At 36.6% G+C, this 23,824-nt stretch overlaps 1 protein-coding gene across 2 annotated transcripts; it reads left to right on the top strand.

Moving 5' to 3' along the window:
- Nucleotides 1-1,952: 1,952 nt before the first annotated feature.
- On the top strand, nt 1,953-23,586 carry LOC137740679 (disease resistance protein At4g27190-like). Of its 2 annotated transcripts, none has more exons than XM_088699665.1 (8): nt 1,953-2,341; nt 2,454-2,622; nt 17,179-17,260; nt 17,378-20,042; nt 20,940-21,308; nt 21,420-22,070; nt 22,251-23,077; nt 23,173-23,586. In XM_088699665.1, the coding sequence occupies exons 4-7, from the start codon at nt 17,415-17,417 to the stop codon at nt 23,034-23,036; spliced, it is 4,434 nt and encodes a 1,477-aa protein (XP_088555791.1). In that variant the 5' UTR covers nt 1,953-2,341; nt 2,454-2,622; nt 17,179-17,260; nt 17,378-17,414; the 3' UTR covers nt 23,037-23,077; nt 23,173-23,586. The 2 variants fall into 2 exon arrangements, with proteins under 2 accessions (XP_088555791.1, XP_088555792.1); XM_088699666.1 differs by having other exon boundaries at nt 2,454-2,632.
- Nucleotides 23,587-23,824: the final 238 nt, after the last annotated feature.

Genomic DNA, 23,824 nt, shown 5'->3' with positions numbered 1-23,824 from the left:
CGCTGCTGTTGCAGTTTTTCCTGAATCGAGTGAATATAGCTCGGATGATTGAGGCGGTTAGTAATTTTCCAGAGTTTATTGTAAAAAAATTGTAGAATGTACAATTAAGCAATTTACCTTGTTCTGGTGTGTACTGTGTTAATTTAGTATTGGGATGCTCCATTTGTTCTAGTTGGATCATCCAATTGTTTGATTAAATTGGTGGCCTTTTCCTCTCTCATTTGTTGTTCCTTTCCCTGGAATAGCACTAGTGCTCATGGAATCGAATGACTGACTTGCTTCGTTGTGAGGGAAGACATATTTTAATTGCTTAGTTGTATATAGAAATGGTTTTGCTGGATGGTGGGACAACCGGGTGTTACATTTGTTTCTTAAATTTCTGTTTTCCTCTGAACAAAAATACTGGGTCTAAAATATTTTAGTTTGCGACTTAGTCAGGCACTATGCTAAATACTTCATTATTTTTATTCTGCTTAGTTAAAGTTAAGCCTAGTTCAATTTTGTCTCAGAAATTAGTCTAATCCGAAATAGTCCGATGCAGCAAACACATCCTTATTTTATAATGTTAGGTTTGAAATTCTTTTTTGTAAGGTTGAATGTTATGAAGGACTTACATGTGAACATCGGGGTGTTATGAATGAGGATCCTCTCTAGATCCTTTTTGTAAAAATTTCGGATATCTTCCAATCACATCCATTTATCGTTTGTTGTATGATCATAAATCATTATAAATTTTTTTATTTAAAATTAAATATAAACAGTACTTGAAAAAAACTGACCACACAATATACAATGAACGAATATGATTGAAAGATTTTCAAAATCCTTACAAATAAAATCCGAAGAGAATTCTCATTCGGATTTTATAGTGATTCAATTTCAAATGTCTCAATGACGGTTGCGTGTGTGACCATGGAAGAGGCAATGGGGTCAATGGCCCCATATCAATTAAATTACTAACAACTAACATTAAATTGCTAGGCTGGAGATATGTGGTTCTCCTTAATTCGTGCATGCAGATTTTTCGATTGAGTTTGACAGCACAGGAAGAGCTTTCAATTATGGATCAAGTACTCAAATTAGTAAGAGAAACCTCCAAACCAGCTTTAATTTGTATAAAGGAACCGGTGCATGTATTTCCAGTCTGAATTTAGAACAAATATTGGTAAAAATTACAAAGGCTTAACTATAGTAATAGTCTTTCAATTATACTTCGAGTTTTATTTTTGTTTGGATAAATTGTTGACTTAATTTCTGAGTTAACATCTGAGTAAAAATTAGGTTTTGAAATTATTTTTCTGATAAAACAAGATGAATTAATAAAACATTGATCAAGTGTATCGCATACAAATTATAAATTATGTAACTTAAATTGAAGAAAATTTGAATAGAATAGCTTCGCATCCAATATTGGGGATGTAATTGGAAGATTTTAATTAGTTTGAGGACTGATTTGGGACATTCATTTTGTGTTTGGTAAACAATTTTTGGACATCTAGTAAAACTGAAGTGTTAAATTTTAGCAGTACAGAGTTGGGAAAAAAAAAAAAAAAAGAAAGGCCTGTTTAGGAAGCAAAATATTGTATTTGCATATGGTTTAAAATCCTAGTGGATCGAGTTTCCACCTATGCGTCCAGAGTTCGAAACTCTCATCTCCTAAATTATTGTAATAGTTTTGAACCCTTACCCTTTCCTGAATAATAATAATTAAAAAAAAAGCTAAATATTGTAATTAGTGTCACAAAATTGATTTTTAGCACCTCTACAGTCTTGTTGTGAGGTTGTCTTCATGCAGAACACTCACCTCATTGATGTTATAATACAATAAATATTGTTAATTTGTTGGTGTTGACTTCCACACCAAAGTGCTGAATAATTGCCATGAAAATTAATTGCGTCACTTAAGTCTTTTGTAATTACATACTACGTGAGGGTTTCTCTACTGTCTCACTCATGCGTTCATTATATCCTCTTCTTATGCTAAGAGAGTTGTTCTTCCCATCCCCCTTCTCATTATTTGCTCCATCTTCTTATTAAACACACTTGTCTGGTTTTGTTTTTTCATCACAGCAACCTTCTTTTGCTTAATCTACTTTGCTTTACTTCTAAAAGTGAAAAATCAAATCCGTAAACCCAGAAGAACAAAAAAATATTACATTCTGTCAATTTCGTTGTTTTTCTGTGTCTCTTGATTTCATTTTCTGCCAATTTCAACTTCTTGTCGATCAATTTTACTTGAAAAGGAAAAAGAATGGCATACATACTATGTTCAACTTCATTTGCAGACCGATTGTACTTCGGCTTTCCATAGGCAAAGGAGTTTGGAGAGATAAGGTGTAAGGTACGTGTTTTGATTTTTTTTTTTTCCTTGTTTTTATTTCATTCCTCTGGCTTTTATAGTTGTTTGTGTGGATTTTGTCCGTTTTGTTTAACCCAGATTATTGCTTTACTAGTTATGTTGAGATTCAAGTCCATCAACTGTCAAATCTGAGTCGTACACGTTGGCAATGACACACTATGATGCTTTGAGGAACGCTAATAGGAAAGTCAACCCTTTGGTCAAAGCGGCACCTCTAGGGTCCTAAACCCTAAAATCTTTGATCTAAAGCCTACGAACTTCAGGTACATGAAAGTAAGTTTTTATAAGTCGCATATAGCATCAACAATAATATATTTAAAATTCATGACAATTCAACTATCGGATTGCCACCGTTCACAAAATGGAATGGCGATCAATTACGGTTTTTCCGATCAAGCATTTGAATCTGGAAAAACAATCCTAGAATTAGGTTCGTACTCTCTATTTTTAGTTAAGTTTTAGCTAAAAAGGTTACAAAGCTATTTTAGGAGCTCCATAAAAAATTTCTAATATAACAATAGTCTCTAATTTAGGGAGTCATAATAAATATGTACCCTTAAAAGCTTCTTTCTCACTTCCTAAATTTAGGAGCTCCTGACAATTTTGCTATCCTATAAATATGATAGGAGTGATTGGCGTTGGAATTTTCTAAAGGGAAATTATGTTTGCACTAAACTTTTGTCTTTAGACAATAGACACCCATCAATTTTATTTAATGTAAAATAATACTTATGCTCATATGTAAAATTACTATAAAGGACTTACTAGACTCTTTAACATAATCTTAATTTCTTCGACACCCAAATTGAAGACCCACTAGGGTTTATATACAAAGAAATATGGCATCAAGTACAACTTTTTTAATTATATTTTTACATTTTTCTTAGCAACGGAAAAGTAAACATCTAACACTATGTTTGGAAAAGTAAACATCTAACATTATGTTTGGATGAAGAAATCTATACGAAATTTTAAAATGACTGAAATTGAAATTACAAGATTTTATTTTTAAAAATTTACGAATTTTCTTATTTGGTTAACATAAAAGAACAATGAAATTGAATAAGAAATTTTTTAATTTGAAATTCTCAATCATAGAAACTAAGAAATTACACGTAACGTGTAATTTACATATAATTCGAACTTGGGAATTGGAGGTTCCAAATTCCAAGTTTTTTTTTTTTTTTCACACGAAAAATTCTAAATTTCTATGTTTATAAATTCAAACAAGGAAATTGGTGCATGTCAATTAATAAATTCTGACTTTTATCCAAATTTCAAGTTTATTTCTCTCATCTAAATATAGTTGTGATTTAAATTTTTGTCAATGTGCACGTCCATAAACAAAAGTTGGGTGTAAACAAAATTTCTCTTTTCTAAATTCTTCTTAAGGACCTTATTTAAAGAGCCCATTTTAGATGCTACAGCAACGGACTTTACAATCTCTCCTCCCTCTTTACCCGGCTAAGAGAGTTTCATTCAGCCTCTTTTGGACTTTATGGAATTATGTTGTCTCACAACTTAAATCCATGGGCCCCAATTGGGTCCAGGCCCAATGAGCTTTGAAATCCGTGACTAATTTCAAACCCAAATGAGTTCCCAATGTTTGTACTTTGTAGGATTAATCGACCTTTATTTCAATCTATTCATTTCATGAATTAACTATTTAATTGATCTTAACTATTCCAACAAAAAAAAAAAAAAAATTGATCTTGACTATCCTTGTTAATTTCTTCAATCTATTTCTCAAACGGATGTATGATCTATAATATTTTAATTAGCAAGGCATTGAGTAATACCATTTCTTCAATAGATTAGTGAATTAAAATAAACTCTAACTCTCACAAATCATGAATGATGCCCAGTAATATGTTATTATTATCAAAATTTATTTAGTTAAATAACAATACAATACAATCCTTCTCTTACATCAATACTCTAAGTCACATTGATCTAGGTTATCATGTCGTATGCCTAAGGCGATCCAATCTATGATTCCCTCAAATGTGATTATCATTTCTCATTGTTTTTCTTTTTATTTTCTTTTTTGTCAAACATTGTTTTTCTTAAAGTACTATTTTTTGGTGCAATTAGACGAGACTAAATCATTTCTCATTGTTTTTCTTTTTATTTTCTTTTTTGTCAAACATTGTTGTTTTTCTTAAAGTACTATTTTTTGGTGCAATGAGATGAGACTAAATCTTGACATATTAGTTGCAACGTAATAATTGCATATGGTTGCGGCAACTTTGAGCTTTTTGTATATTAGCGTATTATATACAAAAAGAGTTGTTATTGACAATATAAAAGGCATCATGTTGCATGATGTTAAAATAATATCCACTATTATTGTCACGCCTTAGATTTAGAATTGGCAGAACAATTAAATTCCCGAACTTGGTGTGCTGATAAAAAATAAAATAAAAAAGAAAAAGAAAACAAATATCTCTTAAATTACATTGCAAAATTTTCTCTATACTTTCTGTGAAAGTCGACTACATTTTCAAGACTCACCTGTCAAATATTCATAAGGGGTGAGCTTCTTGCTCAGTAGGGTAAATGTCATGCTCTGATCCCAAGATATGTTCAAGATCAACACATGATACCCAAATGTGATAAGAAAATAGACAAAACATCGAATGAGCTCCAAAGTGCACATAGGACTCCGTTTAGTCCAACAGGAGCATTTTCATCATTTTACAAATTTGAAAAAAAATTTACGCCATAATTAAGGATGCGTCACAACAACTACGAAATACAAAATTTAAATAATGAAATTTGGGATGGGATTTCACATCCTTCCCCCTTTAAAAAAGAATTTAGTCCCCTAAACTCAATGTACTTAAATCAAACAAATGTGGATAGTGACGGCGCATCTCGTCTTTTGTCACATCCCGCCCTAGGCCCCCCCCACATCTCGGGCTCAACTCCACTGTAGCACAATATTGTCCGCTTAGGCCCCGACCACACCCTCACGGTTTTGTTTCTAGGAACTCACACAAGAATTTTCCAGTGGGTCACCCATCTTGGGAATGCTCTCGTGCGCTACTCGCTTAACTTTGGAGTTCCGATGAAACCCGACGCTAGTGAGCTCCCAAAAGGCCTTGTGCTAGGTAGAGATGGGAATATACATATAAGGCTTACAGGATCCACTCCCTTGGGCGATGTGGGATGTTACAATCCACCCCCCTTAGGGGCCCGACGTCCTCGTTGACACACTTTCGGCCAGAGATTGGCTCTAATACCAAATTGTCACATCCTAGCCCGGGCCCCCACCACATCCCGGGCTCGACTCCACCGTAGCACGATATTGTCCACTTTGAGTCCCTACCACACCCTCATGGTTTTGTTTCTAGGAACTCATACGAGAACTTCTTAGTGGGTCACCCATCTTGGGAATGCTCTCGTGCGCTACTTGCTTAACTTCGAAGTTCCGATGGAACTCGAAGTTAGTGAGCTCCCAAAAGGCCTCGTGCTAGGTAGAGATGGGAATATACATATAAGGCTTACATGATTCACTCCCCCAGGCGATGTGGGATGTTACATCTTATGTCTCCAAGGTGGACATAACCACCCTATGATTGTTCCACAAGATACGCACCAAAGAAATAGCTTTGGTGCATAGAGCATTCTCTCTTCAATCAAGAATCTCAACATGCCACTAGTCATAAGTGAGGTTCTCTCTAATTCGGATACGCTCATGAGAAAAAAAATGAGACAGATCACTGCGATACCTTCAAAGTGAAGATATGTGGAACACCAAATGAATGTGTGATAAATCTGGTGGCAGTGCAAGGCAATAGGCAACCTTGCCAACTTTCTCTAAGACCTCAAACAATCCCACATATCCCAGACTAAGCTTCTCGCCCAAATATGAAGTTGCCTCTCATATGAGAAACAGTGAGGAAACATACTTTACATTCTTAAATGTCACCTCACGTCAGTGAGGACTGGCATAACTCCATTGTCGACTCTGAGCTGCTAATAAACGTGCCTTCTTTGCAGTAATATGTACTAACTTTGGTCCCAATAACCGACGCTCTCCTACCTCATCCTAATACGAAGGAGATCTGCACCTCCACCCATATAGTGCCTTGTAAGGTGCCATCTGAATACTCGCCTAGAAGCTGTTATTATACGCCAACTTAATCAATGGAAGATGTGTGTCCCAATTATCCTTCAAGTTTAGGACACGGGCTTAAAGCATATTCTTCAAAGTCTGAATGGTACACTCTGTCTAACCATCTGTTTGAGGTGAAAATTTGTGCTGAAACTCAACTTAGTCCTCATAACTTTGTGAAGACTACTTAAAAAAAGAGAAGTGAAACGAGGATCTCAATCAGAAATGATAGACATTGGAACTTCATGCAACTTCACAATCACATCCATGTAGAGTCTCATAAGTCACTCCAGATGATAGGTCTTCATTGAGAAAATAATTGGACTTCGTTAATCTATTCAAATAGAATCATGCTCATCTCTAGTCCTCTGTAACCTTGTCACGATATCGATGGTGATGAGCTCTCACTCGCACTCGGGAATAAGGAATGCCTGAAGTAAGCATGTAGGTCGTTAATGTTCTGCCATAACTTGTTGACAAGTCAAACAATGTATTACAAACTCTGCAATCTCTTTCTTAATGTTTCCCCACCAGAAACTCTCACCAAGATCCTAATATATCTTCGTGCCCTCGGGGTGAATAGAAAAAGTATAAGTATAAGCCTCTTTCATGGCCTTCATCCATAGATCTCTGACATTCAGAACACTAAGTCTGATCTCGAAATAAAGAACACCACTATTAGACATGGAAAATTTGAAGCGAGTACCTACTCGAACTCCATCTATGATCCAAACCAATTTTGGATCCTCAATCTGAGCTGCCTCAATCTGATTGATCAACGTAGGTTACATAGTAAGGGCTACGAGTAAATGATCACCACTTTGATCAATAGTCTCAATCTCTATCCTCCTCAAATCCTCTATTAACTTACCAACGTAAAGTAATAAAGCTGCAACACTAGCTAAGTTTTTTCGGCTGAAGGTTCCAACAACTACATTTGCCTTGCCCAGATGATAGAGAATCTAACAGTCATAGTCTTTCACCAACTCCAGCCAACATCTCTGTCTCAAATTCATTTCCCGTTGAGTGAAGATGTACTTAAGGTTCTTGTGGTCGATGTAAATCTCATATGACTCCTTATAAAGATAATGTCGTTAGATCTTCAATGCATAGACCATAACAACTAACTCCAAATCATGGGGCATATAGTTAAGCTTATGAGGTTTCAGCTAGTGAGAGGAAAAGGTTACTACCTTACCATGCTGCATCAAAATGCAACCTAGTCCCTTACAGGAGGCATCAGTGTAAACTACAAATCCCCAAAACTAGAAGGAAAGGTAAGAAAATATACAGTAACGAGTCTGCTCTTTAGCTTCTCAAAGTTGGCTCACACTCATCATCCCAAATGAAATGAGTAGTCTTCCCCGTCAGTCTCGTCAAAGAAAATGTGAATGGTAAGAAATCGACTATCAGTCACTGTAGTTGGTTGATTTCAACCAACAACCACCTTAACCTTCGTAGGATCCACCACGATATCATGTTGCGAGATCACATGACCAAGAAAACCAACACGGTCTAGACAAAATTTACTTGCTTAACTTGGTAGACAACTGACAATCTTTCATAGCCTACAGAACAAGTCTCAGATGCTCTTCACGCTCAGTTAAACTCCGTGTGTCGATTAAAATATCATCGATGCACCAACAGAACATGATCAATAAACGGTCAAAACACCCTGTTCATCACATCCATGAACGCAGCAAGTGTATTAGTCAGACCAAACGGTAAGACTAAGAACTCATAGTGACCATAGCGAGTCTAGAAAATCATCTTTAGTATGTCCTTATCTCTAATCTTTAACTAATGATAACTAGCTTGCAAATCCAGCTTACTAAAGTACTGCGCACACTTTAGCTAGTCAAACAGCTCATCAATCTTCGATAAAGAGGTACTTCTTCCACACTGTCACCATGTTAAGCTCAAGATGATCAATGCACAAATGCATGGATCCATCTTTCTTCTTCACAAAAAGAATGGGAACATCCCACGGTGAAACATTGGGTTGAATCAAACCCTTACCCAACAACTCCTGCAACTGCTCTTTAAGATCTATAAGCACCAAAGGTGCCATATGATACGAGGCCTTAGCAATAGGCAATATCCCTGACACAAGGTGAATAATGAACTCGATCTCCCTTGCTAAAGGCAAGCCTGGTAACTTTGCTGTAAACATATCTAGAAATTCTTTAACGACTAGTATGTCATCAATCCTACTATCCTATCAATCAAAATCTACGACATAAGCTAGATAACCCTAACATCCGCGTCTCATGAGTCACCTAGCCTTGGCGGCTGATATCATCACCAGTGGTGAAATAACTCTACGAACATCAGTAAACTGAAACTCAAGTTTGCCAAGTGGTCAGAAAGTCACCACATTTTCAAAACAATCAAGATTTACACAATACATGGATAAGTAATCCATGCCAATAATGGCATCTAGATCTCGCATTGGAATAACCATCAAATCAACTGTCATCTTACCCTGACCCACATGAGCCTCATAAGATCGAACTACTCAATCAACAATATAACAGCTTGAAAAATGAGAGAAGATGGGGTACGCTACCTCCATTGTCTCAATAGTTCTACCCAAAGACTCGGCAAAAGTACTAGATATGAAAGAATGAGTAGCTCCAAAGATCAAACATTGTTTTAGCTAGGGGCGAATCAATATGAATAATACATGTGACTGTGTTAGGCTTCGCCTCACCTTTCAAAGCAGATAATGCATAATCTTTGCCAACTTGCTGAAAACCTTTATGTGGCATCCCAACTCCACTGCTCTGAACTTCTACTCCCTGCTAACCTCTTCCAGGTTGTCTACCTTTTTGTTGTCCAGCCTTTTGCTGCCTCGTGCCTGAGGTGCTACGGAAGGTCTACTCTGAGCCAAAGATGCAACTGAACTAGAATCTTTACTAAACTGTAATCTCTAATTGAGGAGTCATAATAAATATGTACTAATGAAATAAAGTAGTAGTGGAGTTCACATGAAGACAAGGTAGCTAGCATTCCTCAATTTTGTTTTGTTTATACTCAACTTTTTTTTCTAGACACCCTTCCATTTTATTTAATGAAAAATAATACTTATACTCGTATGTACAATTACTATAAAAAACTTACTAGACTCTTTAGAGGATCTCCAATGAAATCCCTAAATAAGGACAACTAATGTATATATAAAATGAGCATAAAACAAATATAGGACAAAATGAATCTCCAATGGATCAAAAAGTGAGTTCCTAAAGTATAGGGACTCACTTGATATATAGTGTGTGTACTCATATATAGGAACTGTATAGGGAGACAATCTTGAGTGGAACCCACAATATTGATTGAAGCTTTAATGCTTTTAATTAATTCAAATTTTGGGATTCTACTATAAAAACTCTTTCATTGGAGGAAATATTCCTTTAAGGACACAAGGATTCCTTTTAGGGGGCGTTTGTTTGCCCTCACTAAGTCGGACTGGACTAGCTATTAGTCCAATACCGTGTTTGTTCCATGCTGGGACTAACATTAATGAGACTAAAGGGGACTAGCATGGACAAAACCCTTCACTAAGAGGTCTTAGTGAGACCCCCCAATAACCATGGGACTAGCTAAGACTATCCTCTCTTTCTCGTCCTCGTCATGCTCAACGACCAATCCCGACATACTCTTCGTCATCTCTGGTCACCTAGATCAATCATTAACTTTCCGACTCTCTTTCAGATCCATTTCACAACCAACTTTCATATAAAATATACCAAATTGAAGCTGGGAGTGACAAGATTACGATTTTACCTGAATCGAGGCCAAAATGTGGTCGAATGTGGCCGGAAAATGGCCTGGAAGTCTCGGCCTGTTTGGGCTTCTTCAAATCCATGAGAGATTCGAGCATCCAAAGCTAAGATCTCGGTCCAGGGATGGTGATGAATTTATTGGTGGTGCTAACTTCATCCAATTGAACGAGGGTTGGCAGGAAAACACATCGGGAAACCTGCAACTCGTCGGGAAAATTGGAGCCGTGAGGTTCCGTTCGAACAACGCATAGCTAAAGAGGGAGGGAGGACAGAGAAATAGAGACTGGAATCAATAAGGAGTTTGACTAGGAATGAGAAAGAGACATGAATTGAGAGGTCTGAGAGTAAAAAAAGAGGGAGATGGTGGGACGATGAGAGAAGAGGAAGAGTGTGGGACGGAAATGGTAGGAAAAGATGGAGAAAAAGATAAGATCATAATAAAATATTAATAATTTATATATTAAATAATATAATATTAGAATTTGTTATTATCCAGCTTCTTAGTCCAATACTGCACCAAACGCTTCACTAAGTTAGTCTAGTTTAGTCTAGTCTAAGCCAGTCCAGCTTAGTCCTTGAAGCTAATCCAGTCTGAGATAATCCGGCGCAACAAACGCCCTCTTAAGTTCTTAAATGAGTACTCAAAGGTGGTGGTGAAAGTCCCAATGCTCTAATATAATCTTAGGGGTATAATCAAATTATGATTTTAAAGGATTTTAGAATCAGGGTGTGGTCAATAGAATTTTAAAAGAATTTGAAATCATGTTATAGTCAAAATAGGATTTAACAGGATTTAAAAAAAGGGTTTTTGAACTTTAATCCTCGAAAAAGCTTAAAATTTAATAAAAACCTGGTGTTGAATTAGATATTGATTTTAGTCCTTTAATGTGTACTTAATTCAAATTCATCTTTTATTTATATTTAATATTTAATATATATATATATATATATATATATTTTAAACAAACAATATTATCTACACTAAGAGGGTGGGGGAAGGACTAGCCTCACAATGAGCTAGCAATAATATGGTTCAAATTCGCCCTTGGCGAGAATCGAACCTAAGACCTTTCACTTACAAATGAAGAGGAATACTACTAGACCGTAGTACTATGTGGCAGTATTTAATATATTTAAATTTGTTATTATACACATTTTAATTCATTAATTTTATTTTACTTCCTTTAATTAATATATTTTGTCACATCTCGACCGGGCTCCACCACATCCCTGGCTCTATATGGAGGTGGGCATATACATATAAGGCTTAGAGGATCCACTCCCCTGGACGATGTGGGATCTAACATATTTTACTAAATTAGTGTACCGAAATGTTCGTACCTAAATATATTGTAGTGAATTAGTGGCACAAAAGAAAATATGTAAAAACATTAGTGTACCGACAATTTCATATGATACTAAACTAATGTATTGAAATATATGTACCTAAATATATTTTATTAAACTAGTGTACTAAAATGTCTGTACCTAAATATATTATACTAACCTAGTGTACCGAAATGTTCGTACCTAAATATATCACTGTTCTAAAAACAACAAGATAATAATCAAGCGGATAATCCACAACAAAAGAAACTCAATACTGCTGAAAATTCAAAAATAACAAAACTGAGGAATTAAGCAATCATGATTGGGCAACCCCGTTGCTCTAGGGAAAAGAAATTAGTTCCGGCATAATTGAAGTTGTCACTAAATGCATAATAAAATTAAGAAAACTAAGTTCAGGAAAAGCCTGAGTCCTTCTTGGTCTCCCGCACCTTTGTTCGTCGAACTTGTTGTCTTCTGAATAATGGCCAGTTGTCTCTTCTTCCTTCTTCTGTTTCCATTTTCTTCTCCCTAACTAATAACGGCTTAAGGTTCATTTATTGACAACATTAGAAGATAAAAAACAGATAAACTCTTCTATTATATGCTCGCCACATTGTACATTAACCATATCTTGATCATTACCGCCACTACTTTCACCACTACCGCAACCCTCTCCTCCAGTATCACTGCCATCTTTACCACTACCACCTCCCACTACCATTGCCGTCATTATCACTACTACCACCACTGCCACTATCTCCATGTCATCACCTCTGCCACCATGACCAATACAACCTCTACCATCTTCGCTGTCATCAACGTCACCTATACTGCCCCTCTCTAGCATTGTTACCACAACAACCTTCTGCCACTATCGTCGGCCGTCACCACCATTCCTATACCAGCCTACCATTGCCCTTTTTCCACTCCACTATTGTCACTATCCAATGGGCGTGTCCCCATCACTAATACCACAGACCTAACCACCATTGCTTCCATCACAACTCTTGCCATAACCATCATCTCCAGCAACACTACCATTATTTTATACATTACAAAGATATTACTATCAAACACAAAATTATTAGCTTTTGACATTATCTATGTATCTGAATACTAGATATGTTTTTAATATTTTCCTTTTGAAAAAAAAATTCATTATTAATTTAAACTAACATATACATTATCTGATGATAAAAATGTAAAATTGTATTTGTCTTTTGAGTACCCAATACGACTTGCTTATGTGGTCCACTAAGTTTAAGACGCCTACTATTATAAGAATTAACACACAACCAAACGGATCAGGATCATCTCCTGATCTTTGTATGGGGATCCTCATGACTAACAAGTGTGGGCCGTTGGATGAAAATCCAACGGCTACAAATAGGGGGTCCCTTTAAAGTTATAATAATTATAGCCGTTGGATTTGCATCCAACGGCCCACACTTGTTGGTCATGAGGATCCCCATACAAAGATCAGGAAAGGATCCTGATCCCAACCAAACACCTTTTAAACACACAACCAAACACCTCCTTTCTTTCTCCCTGCAACTTTTTCCACCTTCCTTCGTCTAGGACCAATCACCATGGCTGCCATTTATCATACTTGTAAATAAGAAAAAATGATCGGACTTAGTCAATCTGTTCAAATAGAATCATGCCCTTCTTTAGTCCTCAGTAACACTGTCACGAAATCGATGGTAATGAGTCCCACTCACACTCGGGAATAAGGAATGCCTGACATAAGCATGCAGGTCGTTGATGCTTTGCCTTGACTTGTTGACAAGTCAAGCAATGTGCTACAAACTCTGCAATCTCTTTCTTCATGTTTCCCCACCAGAAACTCCCACCAACATCCTGATATATCTTCGTGCCCTCGGGGTGAATAGAAAAAGTAAAAGTACGAGCCTCCTTAATGGCCTCCATCCATAGATCTTTGACATTTAGAACACTAAGTTGGTATAGAAATGCGGTTGTCCACATCAGATATTACTTATAAGGTGACATAGAAATGTGGTATAAAACCATGGTATGAATAACATTACTCTTATTTAAATCATCCTAGTCCACCTAGGCTCCCACCTAGTCTTTGCCTAACCACCTACGCGCTAGAACCTAGCCTGCCGCCCAACTAGCGCCTATGTCTTTTAGAACCTTGAGATATATTGTAATAAATTAGTGGCACATAAGAAAATATGTAAAAACATAAGTATACTGAAAAATCTCTAAGAAAATATTTCTTATATAAGATACTTACCATAATTTATGAACATCATAAAATTATAAAAAAAAAAAAAGAAAGACATTCAATACATATGCTGGCATTAAACAGAGTTTAGGGACTAAAATCAATTTTTAATCTTGTATAAGACATTTTTCTAAGTTTCATCTTATTTAAGGATTAAAATCTAGTTTTTTTATTTAAAAAAATAGTGATATTCACACACCACTTATATAATAACACATAATGTGCCACCGTTACAAAGAACAAATGATTTCAAAGAGTGGTGAGATACTTATGTTAAAAAATTAATAACTAAAAAAATAAAATTTTCCACCGCTTATATAATAACACATGATGTGCCACCATATTGCAGGCACAATATAAAATTTTTTCCCGTTTAGGTCTTGGCCAATGAACCTTGAAGTCCATGACTAATTTCAAATCCAAATTATTTCTCAGATTAATCCTCTATCAACACCATCTCAATCCACATAGATGATCATGAAAAGCACAAACCTCCAAGTCGGCATTGTAGCTCAAGTTAGCTAAACGATCAGCAAAAGAATTCTTCTCCCTGAAAATATAAACCAACTGATAACTCTCCAGCTGACTCCTCATATTTCTGCAGCTGCTCACAATTGTATGGAGAAGATGAAAATCATTTGCCATATTTTGCTTAATCAAGTTGACACACCCACACAATTCATCTCAATAATAAGTCTATATACACGTTTGTTAAAGCTTAAGTCCAAAATACAAACGCCAAATCTCTACCTCCATAACTTGTCCCTGCTCCAAATTAGCAGAAAATCTCCATAACCTATCACCACAATGATCTCTAAGAACTCCACCATCCCCAATTTCCCTAAAAGTAAAGGAATAGAGATGAAACAGATAGAAACAAATTGTAAAAGAGATGAGCGAGTTACTCGAGCATTCAATTTCACCGTAACCAATCCAACTTATTTCTGGTAGTAAATTATTAATGAATAATAATCTAAATTGACGATCTAGTTCCTTTAAATCATATTGTATCCATAGCATCTAGATTAATAAATATACTCTTATGCGCTAAGAATCTATGACATGTAAGATTAAACACAAAAAGAAAAAATTCATTAACGATTTGGACACTAATTAAGAGACCGCATGAAATTTACTGTGTAACCTCTAATATCAAGGACTTCATGGCTTTAATTGCAAGAAGCTTGAAATGGCACACACTTAAATTTGCATTAGATAAACTTGACTAAATCAAGTTTGTAGCTAATCAACAAGATAATAATCAAGCGTATAATCCACAACAAAAGAAACTCAATACTACTGAAAATTCAAAAATAACAAAACTGAGGAATTAAGCAATCATGATTGGGCTACCTCGTTACTCTAGGAAAAAGAAATTAGTTCCGAAACATAATTGAAGTTGTCACCAAATGCATAATAAAATTAAGAAAACTAAGTTCAGGAAAAGCCTAAGTCCTTCTTGGTCTCCTGCACCTTTGTTCGTCGAACTCGTCGTCTCCTGAATAATGACCAGTTGTCTCTTCTTTTCCCTCTTCTGTTTCCATTTTCTTCTCCCCAACTGACAACGGCTTAAAGTTCATTTATTGACAACATTAGAAGATAAAAAACAGAAAACCTCTACAATGATATGCTCGCCACTTTGTACATTAATCATATCTTGATTAATTTCTCGATTTGACAATGTCTTCTCTTGTGGCTTTGATCTACTTGCTGCTGATTACCGCAATGTTGCCTTCTTTAATTATTCGCTGCTCTCCTTCTTCTCTCTGCCTGTGATTGCCTTCCCTTTTTTTCTACTTTTCCCATGCAAATGAACTATCATTTGGATGCATGCCGTCTCTAGCTAAATGTATTTTCAAACAATGCAAACCTAAACATACATATATATATATATAACTTAATGTAATATAATATCAATTCAAAATAGCTCTTGTAGAATAATAATACTAAATGTATTTTCTAAATACGAAATCTTACCATTATAATAGAATTGCTATATAATATCTAATATTGTGTTATTTGATTTTTAAAGTACAACTCCAACAATCATTACCACCACTACTCTCACCACTACCACCAACTCTCTCCTCCAGTATCGCTGCCATCTTTACCACTACCACCTCCCACTACCATTGCCGTCATTATCACTACTACCATCACCGCCGCTATCTCCATGTCATCACCTTTGCCACCATGGCCAACACAACCTCTACCATCTTTGCCATCATCACTGTCACCACCTGTTAATCAACGTCGCCTATGCCGCCCCTCTCTAGCATTGTTACCACAACCACCTTCTACCACTATCGCCGGCCGTCACCACAATTCCTACTACCAGTCTACCATTGCCCTTTTTCCACTCCACTATTGTCACTATCTTGTGGGCGTGTCCCCATCACTAATACCAGCAACCTAACCACCATTGCTTCCAACCCAACTCTTGCCATAACCACCATCTCCAGCAACACCACCATTATTTTATACATTACAAAGATATTACTATCAAACACAAAATTATTAGCTTTTGACATTATCTATGTATCTGAATACTAGATACGTTTTTAATATTTTCCTTTAAAAAAAAAAAATCATTATTAAATTAAACCAGCATATACATTATCTAATGATAAAAATATAAAATTGTATTTGTCTTTGGAGTACCCAATTCGACTTGCTTATGTGGTCCACTAAGTTTAAGACACCTGCTATTATAAGAATTAACACACAACCAAACACCTCCTTTCTTCCTCCCTGCAACTTTTTCTCCATTTTTCCTCCACCTTCCTTCGTCTAGGACCAATCACCATGGCTGCCATTTATCATACTTACAAATAAAATAAAATAAAATCAATTCTCTTAAAGATGAACAAAATCAGACACTTGGCAGCCTCCTTGCTCTGCTCGACCTTTCAGAGCGAGGTTGTCTCTGTTCCTGACCTTGCGTTGCTCGAGCTCATGACTGCCTGGATTTCGCAGTTGATGGCCTCAGATTTCTTTCGTAAACTAGAGCTCGTCATGTGCCTCTAGAACTCGCCGAGCCTTGGCAGAGTTTAACGAGCCTTGGTGGTCTTCAACGAGCAAATCGTTCTACATTTCGATCTCTGCCTCATGCACCGGCCTTAAGTGTGCTGATACGGTGTTTGTTAAACTGTCTCAGTGAAATTCAAAGCAGATTATATATGTTTTTCCTAGTTTTCAAGATTTGAAAACAGTTGCCTGAATTCCGTACCAAGCAAGTTTTTTTGGTATAATAATTGTATGTGAAAACTTGTTCATGGTCCCGACTTCTACTTTGCAAGTGTGGGTTAACCTTCGTTTTGCTTTTTCCATGCAGATTTCTCCAAAAGAAAAAGAAAACCAAAAGATTTGCATACTGCTCTGTTTTTCTTCAAGCCTAGTCTCGATCACGAGCTAAGGTATGACCTATTGTTTCATTTTTTTAATTTCATCTGCTTTAAAAATAAAGGATTCCTTTCTCGTGTCTTGACATTTTTTTTTATTTTTTTTATTTTGGATTCGTATATATTCTACAGATCGGAGAAGCAGACGAATTGATAAGCTGAAGGTGCCATGGCGATGGAGATACTCACTGCAATTATTCCTACAATAATTGACTACACAATTAGACCAGTTGCACGCCAAGTGGGTTATATCATTTTCTACAAAAGCAACCTTGAAGATCTAGAGAGTAAATTGGAGAATTTTGATTATGTCAAACAAGGGATGAAGCATAAAGTTGATCAGGTCGGAAGAAAAGTTAATCAAAAACTGGAAGCTGATGTCCAAAAATGGCAGTCAGATGCGGAGAAGACCACTCTGGAGGCAGAAACACTCTTGCATGATGAAGGCCGTGCAAAGACGAAGTGTCTCATTGTATGTCCTAATCTGATATCCTATCATCAACGTAGCAGGAAGGCAACAAAACTGATGAAAAGGATTGAAGAACATGAAAATAAAAAAAAAGAGTTTTCCAGTATTTCTTACGAAGCTCCCGTAGAAGACGTATCTGCCATAGCCTCCAACGAGTACATGGCCTTTGATTCAAGGATTTCTAAGGTGAAGGATATCATTACAGAACTGAAAAAACCTGATATCAACAGGATTGGGGTGTACGGATTAGGGGGCGTTGGGAAGACAACACTTGCCAAGGAGGTTTACAGAGAAGCTGTGAAACAGAAGTTATTTGATGATGTGGTTATAATACTGGATATCAAAAAAAAAAAAGACAACGAAAAAATTCAAAAAGAAATTGCCAAAAAGTTGAGGATGGACGTTGATGAATCTAAGGATATGGCAACAAGGGCGAATCTCCTACGAGCCAGGATAAAAGATGGGAAGACTCTTGTCATTTTAGATGATGTTTTGGAAAGAATTGACTTTGAGGATATGGGACTCGTCGGTGTGCCGAACTGTAATTTATTGTTGACATCTAGAGAAAGAAAAGTTTTATTCTATGATATGCGTATGCAAAACAATTTTGAACTTGGGTTTTTAACAGAAAAAGAAAGTTGGAATTTGTTTGAGAAGATGGCAGGTGATGTTGTTAAAGACAACCGTATACTGAAGGAAGCAACCCAGCTAGCAAAGAAATGTGGTGGTTTGCCGGTTTTGGTTGTCGCAGTTGCAAGTGCTTTAAGGGAAAGTAGTTTGGAGGAATGGAAAGATGCGTTGAGAAGTTTCAAAAGATTTGACAAGAAAGAGTTGAATGAAAAAGCATTCTTGGCTCTAAAGTGGAGTTACGAACAATTGGAGGATCAAGAGCTTAAGCAATTGTTCTTGCTTTGTGGAAGTAACAGCAATGTTCTCAGTGACTTGTTGAAGTATAGTATGGGTTTGGGTTTGATAAAAAATGTTGAGACAGTGGAAGAGGCACGGACTTCATTGAATATAATGGTTAAAAAATTAAAAAATTCTTGCCTATTGCAGGACAGCTATGACGATAGAACTGTTAGAATGCATGAACTTGTACGAGATGTTGCTGTCCGGATTGCAACTGATGATCATAAAGCCTTTTCAAGAGCATATGGAGATGAGGTGAAACAATGGCCAGCTGAGGATTTCTTTGAAAAATGCACTAGGATGTCCTTAAGCAGTTGCAAGATCCCCAAGTTTCCTGAAGTACCTTGGGAATGCCCAGAATTAAAATTGTTGGTCTTGGAGAATGATGATATTGGTCACTCCCAGGAAATCCCAAGCGAATTTTTTGAAGGGATGAAAGAACTCGAAGTGTTGGATGTAACCAGATTCAGTATTCCGTCACTACCTCGATCTCTTCAATCCCTAAAGCATCTCCACACATTGTGCTTAGATCAATGCGAGTTGGTAGACATAACTCTTGTTGGACAGCTAACAAACTTGAAAATTCTTAGCCTACTAAAGTCCAAGATTAAAGAGTTGCCCAAAGAAATAGGGCAATTGACTCGGCTACAATTATTGGATTTGACCGGTTGCTCTGAACTTGTTCTGATCTCACCTGGTCTTATATCAAGCTTGACAAGACTAGAAGACCTGAGGATGGGAATACAAAGCTTTAAGCAATGGGAGGGTGAAGGTCCCACTAGCGGAGGAAGTAATGCTATTGTTTCAGAGCTGAAGCACTTGGCTGAACTAACTGCATTAGACATACATGTTCCAGATGCTAACCTTCTTCCGGCCAACTTGTTCTCCGATAAGTTAGAAAGGTACACCATACTTATTGGTGATTGTTGGGAGTATCCTGACACGTACGGAACCTCCTCTAACATGCTAAAACTCAAGCTCACCAGGAGAAATCAATTCGACCGAGGTATAAAGTTGCTGGTAAAGAGATGTGAGCAATTGTACTTGGACGGGAAGGAGAGTGGGAATGTTATTTCCTTTCTATTTGACAGTGATGCTGTGGAACAACTGAAGTGTCTCCATGTTCAAAACAACAACGAAATTACATATGTCATTAACTTCGTCAGTTGGAGTTATTCCCATAATACCTTCCCCAACCTGGAATCTCTAACTCTTGAAGACCTTGTGACTTTGGAAAGTGTATGTTATGGGCAACTTGTAGGTGAGCCCTTTCAAAAGTTAAAATCTTTGACACTTCGGAATCTACCGAAGCTTATTGGTTTCTTTTCCAAAGACAAGCGAACGATTGGTACAGATGCCGACGAAATCGTTTTGGAGGAAGAAGTTGGTGGACCACCGAGACTTTTCAGTAATGGAGAGGTACTTTCTCTGTTATTTTTCTCCAAGTAGTTTTCTTCTTCGAATTTTGAATTTCTTTTTAAAGATTTATTTTGATAATCCACGGTCAACGGCAAGGACCCCAAGGATTTGCAGTAGGAGATCGTTGATGGTGACGTCGTGATTACTACCGATCGTCAAGGGTGTAAATTCAATGAATTTTGCACCATAAAGGATTTATTCTTCAATCCTCCCAAATTTGGTCGTCCCCTATAGTTTGAAGGAGCAAGTAAATTAAGGGCTAGGCTTTTGGGTTTGATTTAAGGATTTAATGTGTGAAGGAGATACAGTTGATATTGCTGCTGTTGTGTTTGGGGAAGTGAGAGAGAGAGGGGGGAGGAGGATGAGCGGCTTCTTTTTCTTAACGTTTGCTAGAGTTAGGTTAAGATTTAAGTTTGTGGACAAGTGTCAAGTACTGAGACGTGTCATAAAGAGATCACATATATATATATATATTTTTTTTTGGTCAAAAGGCCACACTTATTTTAAGTATAAAAAAATTTGAACCGACTCTAACTACTAGGATAATTCATCACTTACTATAAAGATCTTTCACAATAATGTGCCTTTAGGTATCAATTTAAAAATAAAATAGGTTTTTGTTTTGTCGAAAACAAAAAAGTTTAAATTTAAAACTAAATTGACATAATTTTGACCCTATATTTCTTTCTTTATTTTTTTCAGATAGTTTTTTACTCGAATTTGTTCTTTGCTAATTAATGAAAGTACACGGACATACATCTATCTAGTAGCCTAGTAGCTTACTTTTTAAATGTATGACATTTACTTTATATCTACGCATTTAGAATATATACGGCTAACAGCAATGTAAATTGTAATTTTTTAAAATAAACATGAATTTTGTTATGTGCTATGCAGGTTAAGATGCCCAACTTAACAACCTTGACTGTGCATCAATGTGATAGTTTACGATTTTTGTTTTCGAGTTCCATGGCTAAATGTCTCAGACAACTCAAAAATCTCAAGATATCTAATTGTCAAATCATGGAAGAGATGGTAGAAAATGTGGAGAATGCAAATGACATGTTTGATAAGCTAAGCCGTCTAGAGTTACAACATCTTCCAAACCTCACTAGATTCAGCTCAGGAAGTTACATTAAATTTCCATCTTTGGCGTATTTGGATCTAGACAATTGTACTAAACTGGAGACATTCATCTTTGGTGCTGAGAGTGAAAATATTACAACCAACAAAGAAGAAAGAGATATTGAGCTCTTTGATGAAAAGGTGAGTTATAACTTCACTTCTTTTCTTTATGCTTTTATTTCCAACTTATGCATGTGTCCCACTCTTGTGAAGAAAGGTTTGTTCACAAGTTCTAAAATGAATATGTGACAGGTAGGATTTCCTAGCTTGAAGGCGTTGTACATATGGGACTTACCTAAGTTGAAGACAATATTCCACAACCAACTTCATTCAGATTCTTTTGGCAAGCTCATAATTATGGATGTTCGTAGATGTCACAGTCTGATTAATATCTTTGGGCCAAGTATCATGGGAAGATTGAATGCTCTAGAGTCCTTAAAAATAGAGCAGTGCCAGTCACTACAAGTGGTATATGACTCATCATCTATCACTCAGTTGAACGGTATTGATTGTCCAAATCTAAATTCAGTTGAGATATGCTCATGTGAGAGTTTGAAAAATGTATTTCCTGCCTCAGTGGCCAAAGATCTTAAGCAGCTAAGCAAGTTCAGCGTCAAGAATTGTGGTTTAATGGAGGAAATTGTTGTGAAGGAAGAAGGACCACAAACAACGTATGAGGAGTTCGAGTTCCCTAAAGTAACAGCTATGGAATTTGATAATCTACCACAACTTCGGAGTTTCTATCCAAGTTTGCATGTTTCTAATTGGCCATCACTCAACACATTAAAGTTCAGGAAATGTGGTGGTGTGAAGATTTTTGCTGCTGAATTTTCAACATATCAAGACAAGTTTAAGTTGGGCCACCCAATACCAACGGAACAACCTTTCTTTTTAATTGAGAAGGTAACCATACTTGTACACAACTCTTTCAATATTCGAAACTTATGTGATCTTTGCATACTAGTTAAACATACACCATCAAGTAAATACATTTAATATGTTTTTAATAATATTAAAGTTATTATGTATTGTCCAATTTTTCAAAATATTTTAAATCATGCTTTATCGTTTATTATATTTCAGGGCAAGTCATTCCTCAACTTGGAAGAGTTGATGTTGAACGAGATCACGGAGATTTGGTATGAACCGTATGGTCCACTCCCGATAGAGTTGTTGAGCAAAGTAAAGTCAATTTATTTTGCTACTTCACATCCCAAGTCAGATGTTTTCTTTGAGAATTTACAGAATATTGAATATCTCTGTGTGCTCTCTGCTCCTTGGAAAGAATTATTTGTCCACGACCACCAAGGAAGTAGTAGAGGGGAAACACATGAAGTTGAGACCCTCCCACGTGTAAAGATTTTGTGGCTCAACGATATGCCGGAGCTGATACATCTAGGAATGGAAAACTCCCAACCAGGGGGCCCTGTTTTTCCAAACTTGGAAGTTCTATGTTTGAAAAAATGTGGCAGATTAGAGAATCTAGCTTCAACTTTGATATCCTTTCGGAATATAACCGCTTTGACCATATGGAGCTGTCACGGACTGCAATACTTAATACCTTATTCTGTGGCTAAGGATTTGCAGCAACTCAAGAATATGGAAGTTAAGTCGTGTGAAAGAATGGTAGAAATAGTGGCAAGCAACGGAGATGACTCAGAAAATGAGATTACTTTCAGTTGCTTGCAACATTTGACACTTTCTGGTCTACCAAATCTGCAAGGCTTTTGCACAGGAAATTGCATTGTCAAAGTCCCATCCTTAGGAACTTTGGATGTCGAGGACTGCCAGCTGATCAAGTTAAAGATTTCTCCTGATGGGTTACTCCAAAGTGATCCAAGACCAGAAAGACTACAAATAGCAAACTGATGATGCTAAGTGATTTAGAGGAGAGTGATCCTAATCAAACTGTAAGTACTTCATTCACTAATTAAGCATCTATTAATTTCACTCTCCAATTTTTCAGCTTTTTCTGTAATCGTCAACTAAATATATATTACTACAGGAGCAGCTGATGATTGTGGATTCAAACGTAAATGTTACAATTGCATGACTCTCTACCAAAAAGGAATCCTCATTTTTGGCTGGCGTGTTAAGTTTTTTCCTCGTGTGTGTGTGATTGCGTGTTTGTGTGTTATTTTCCTCTTCCTTTTGTTTTTCCTTTTAAAGAAAGAAATATCAGCCTGGAGAGCAGACTGGAAGGCACTCTAATCTGTTGTTTCCACGGAAACCACATTGGTGTGTTCAAATTTTTAGATGGAGAAAACTATGCTACTTGGAGTCAAAGGAAATACGCATTGGAAATCCTAGAGGATGCACGCTATCTTGGCTTTGGCGTTGTTGTGGTTGCTTGCTCTAACTATTTTCTGTTCTCCCCTCAATGGTCTGTGCCCAGCCTTGCTTCCCTGGCCGATCTCATCTTGTTTGACATAAGCCTGCAAGCTGCGGTCTCAATGCAATTTGGGAAGGCACTGATGCCTATTCCATGTCATATTATGCTCGTATTGACTTGTGTGTTTCGTCGTAAAAGTGTGATTTGTATTTGGAGCTTTGTTCGCTGCATTTTCGATTTTGGTGTTTGGGAAATAATGCTTGTGCGATTTCTGTAAATATTGATGCATTTGACGTGGTGATTGTGTGCACATGTCTACTGAAAC

The sequence above is a fragment of the Pyrus communis genome, chromosome 9 (genome assembly GCF_041283825.1).
Source record: "Pyrus communis isolate YQ-2024b chromosome 9, ASM4128382v1, whole genome shotgun sequence".
Classification (NCBI taxonomy): Eukaryota; Viridiplantae; Streptophyta; class Magnoliopsida; order Rosales; family Rosaceae; genus Pyrus; species Pyrus communis.
This window is presented reverse-complemented; position numbering and strand designations above follow the sequence as displayed.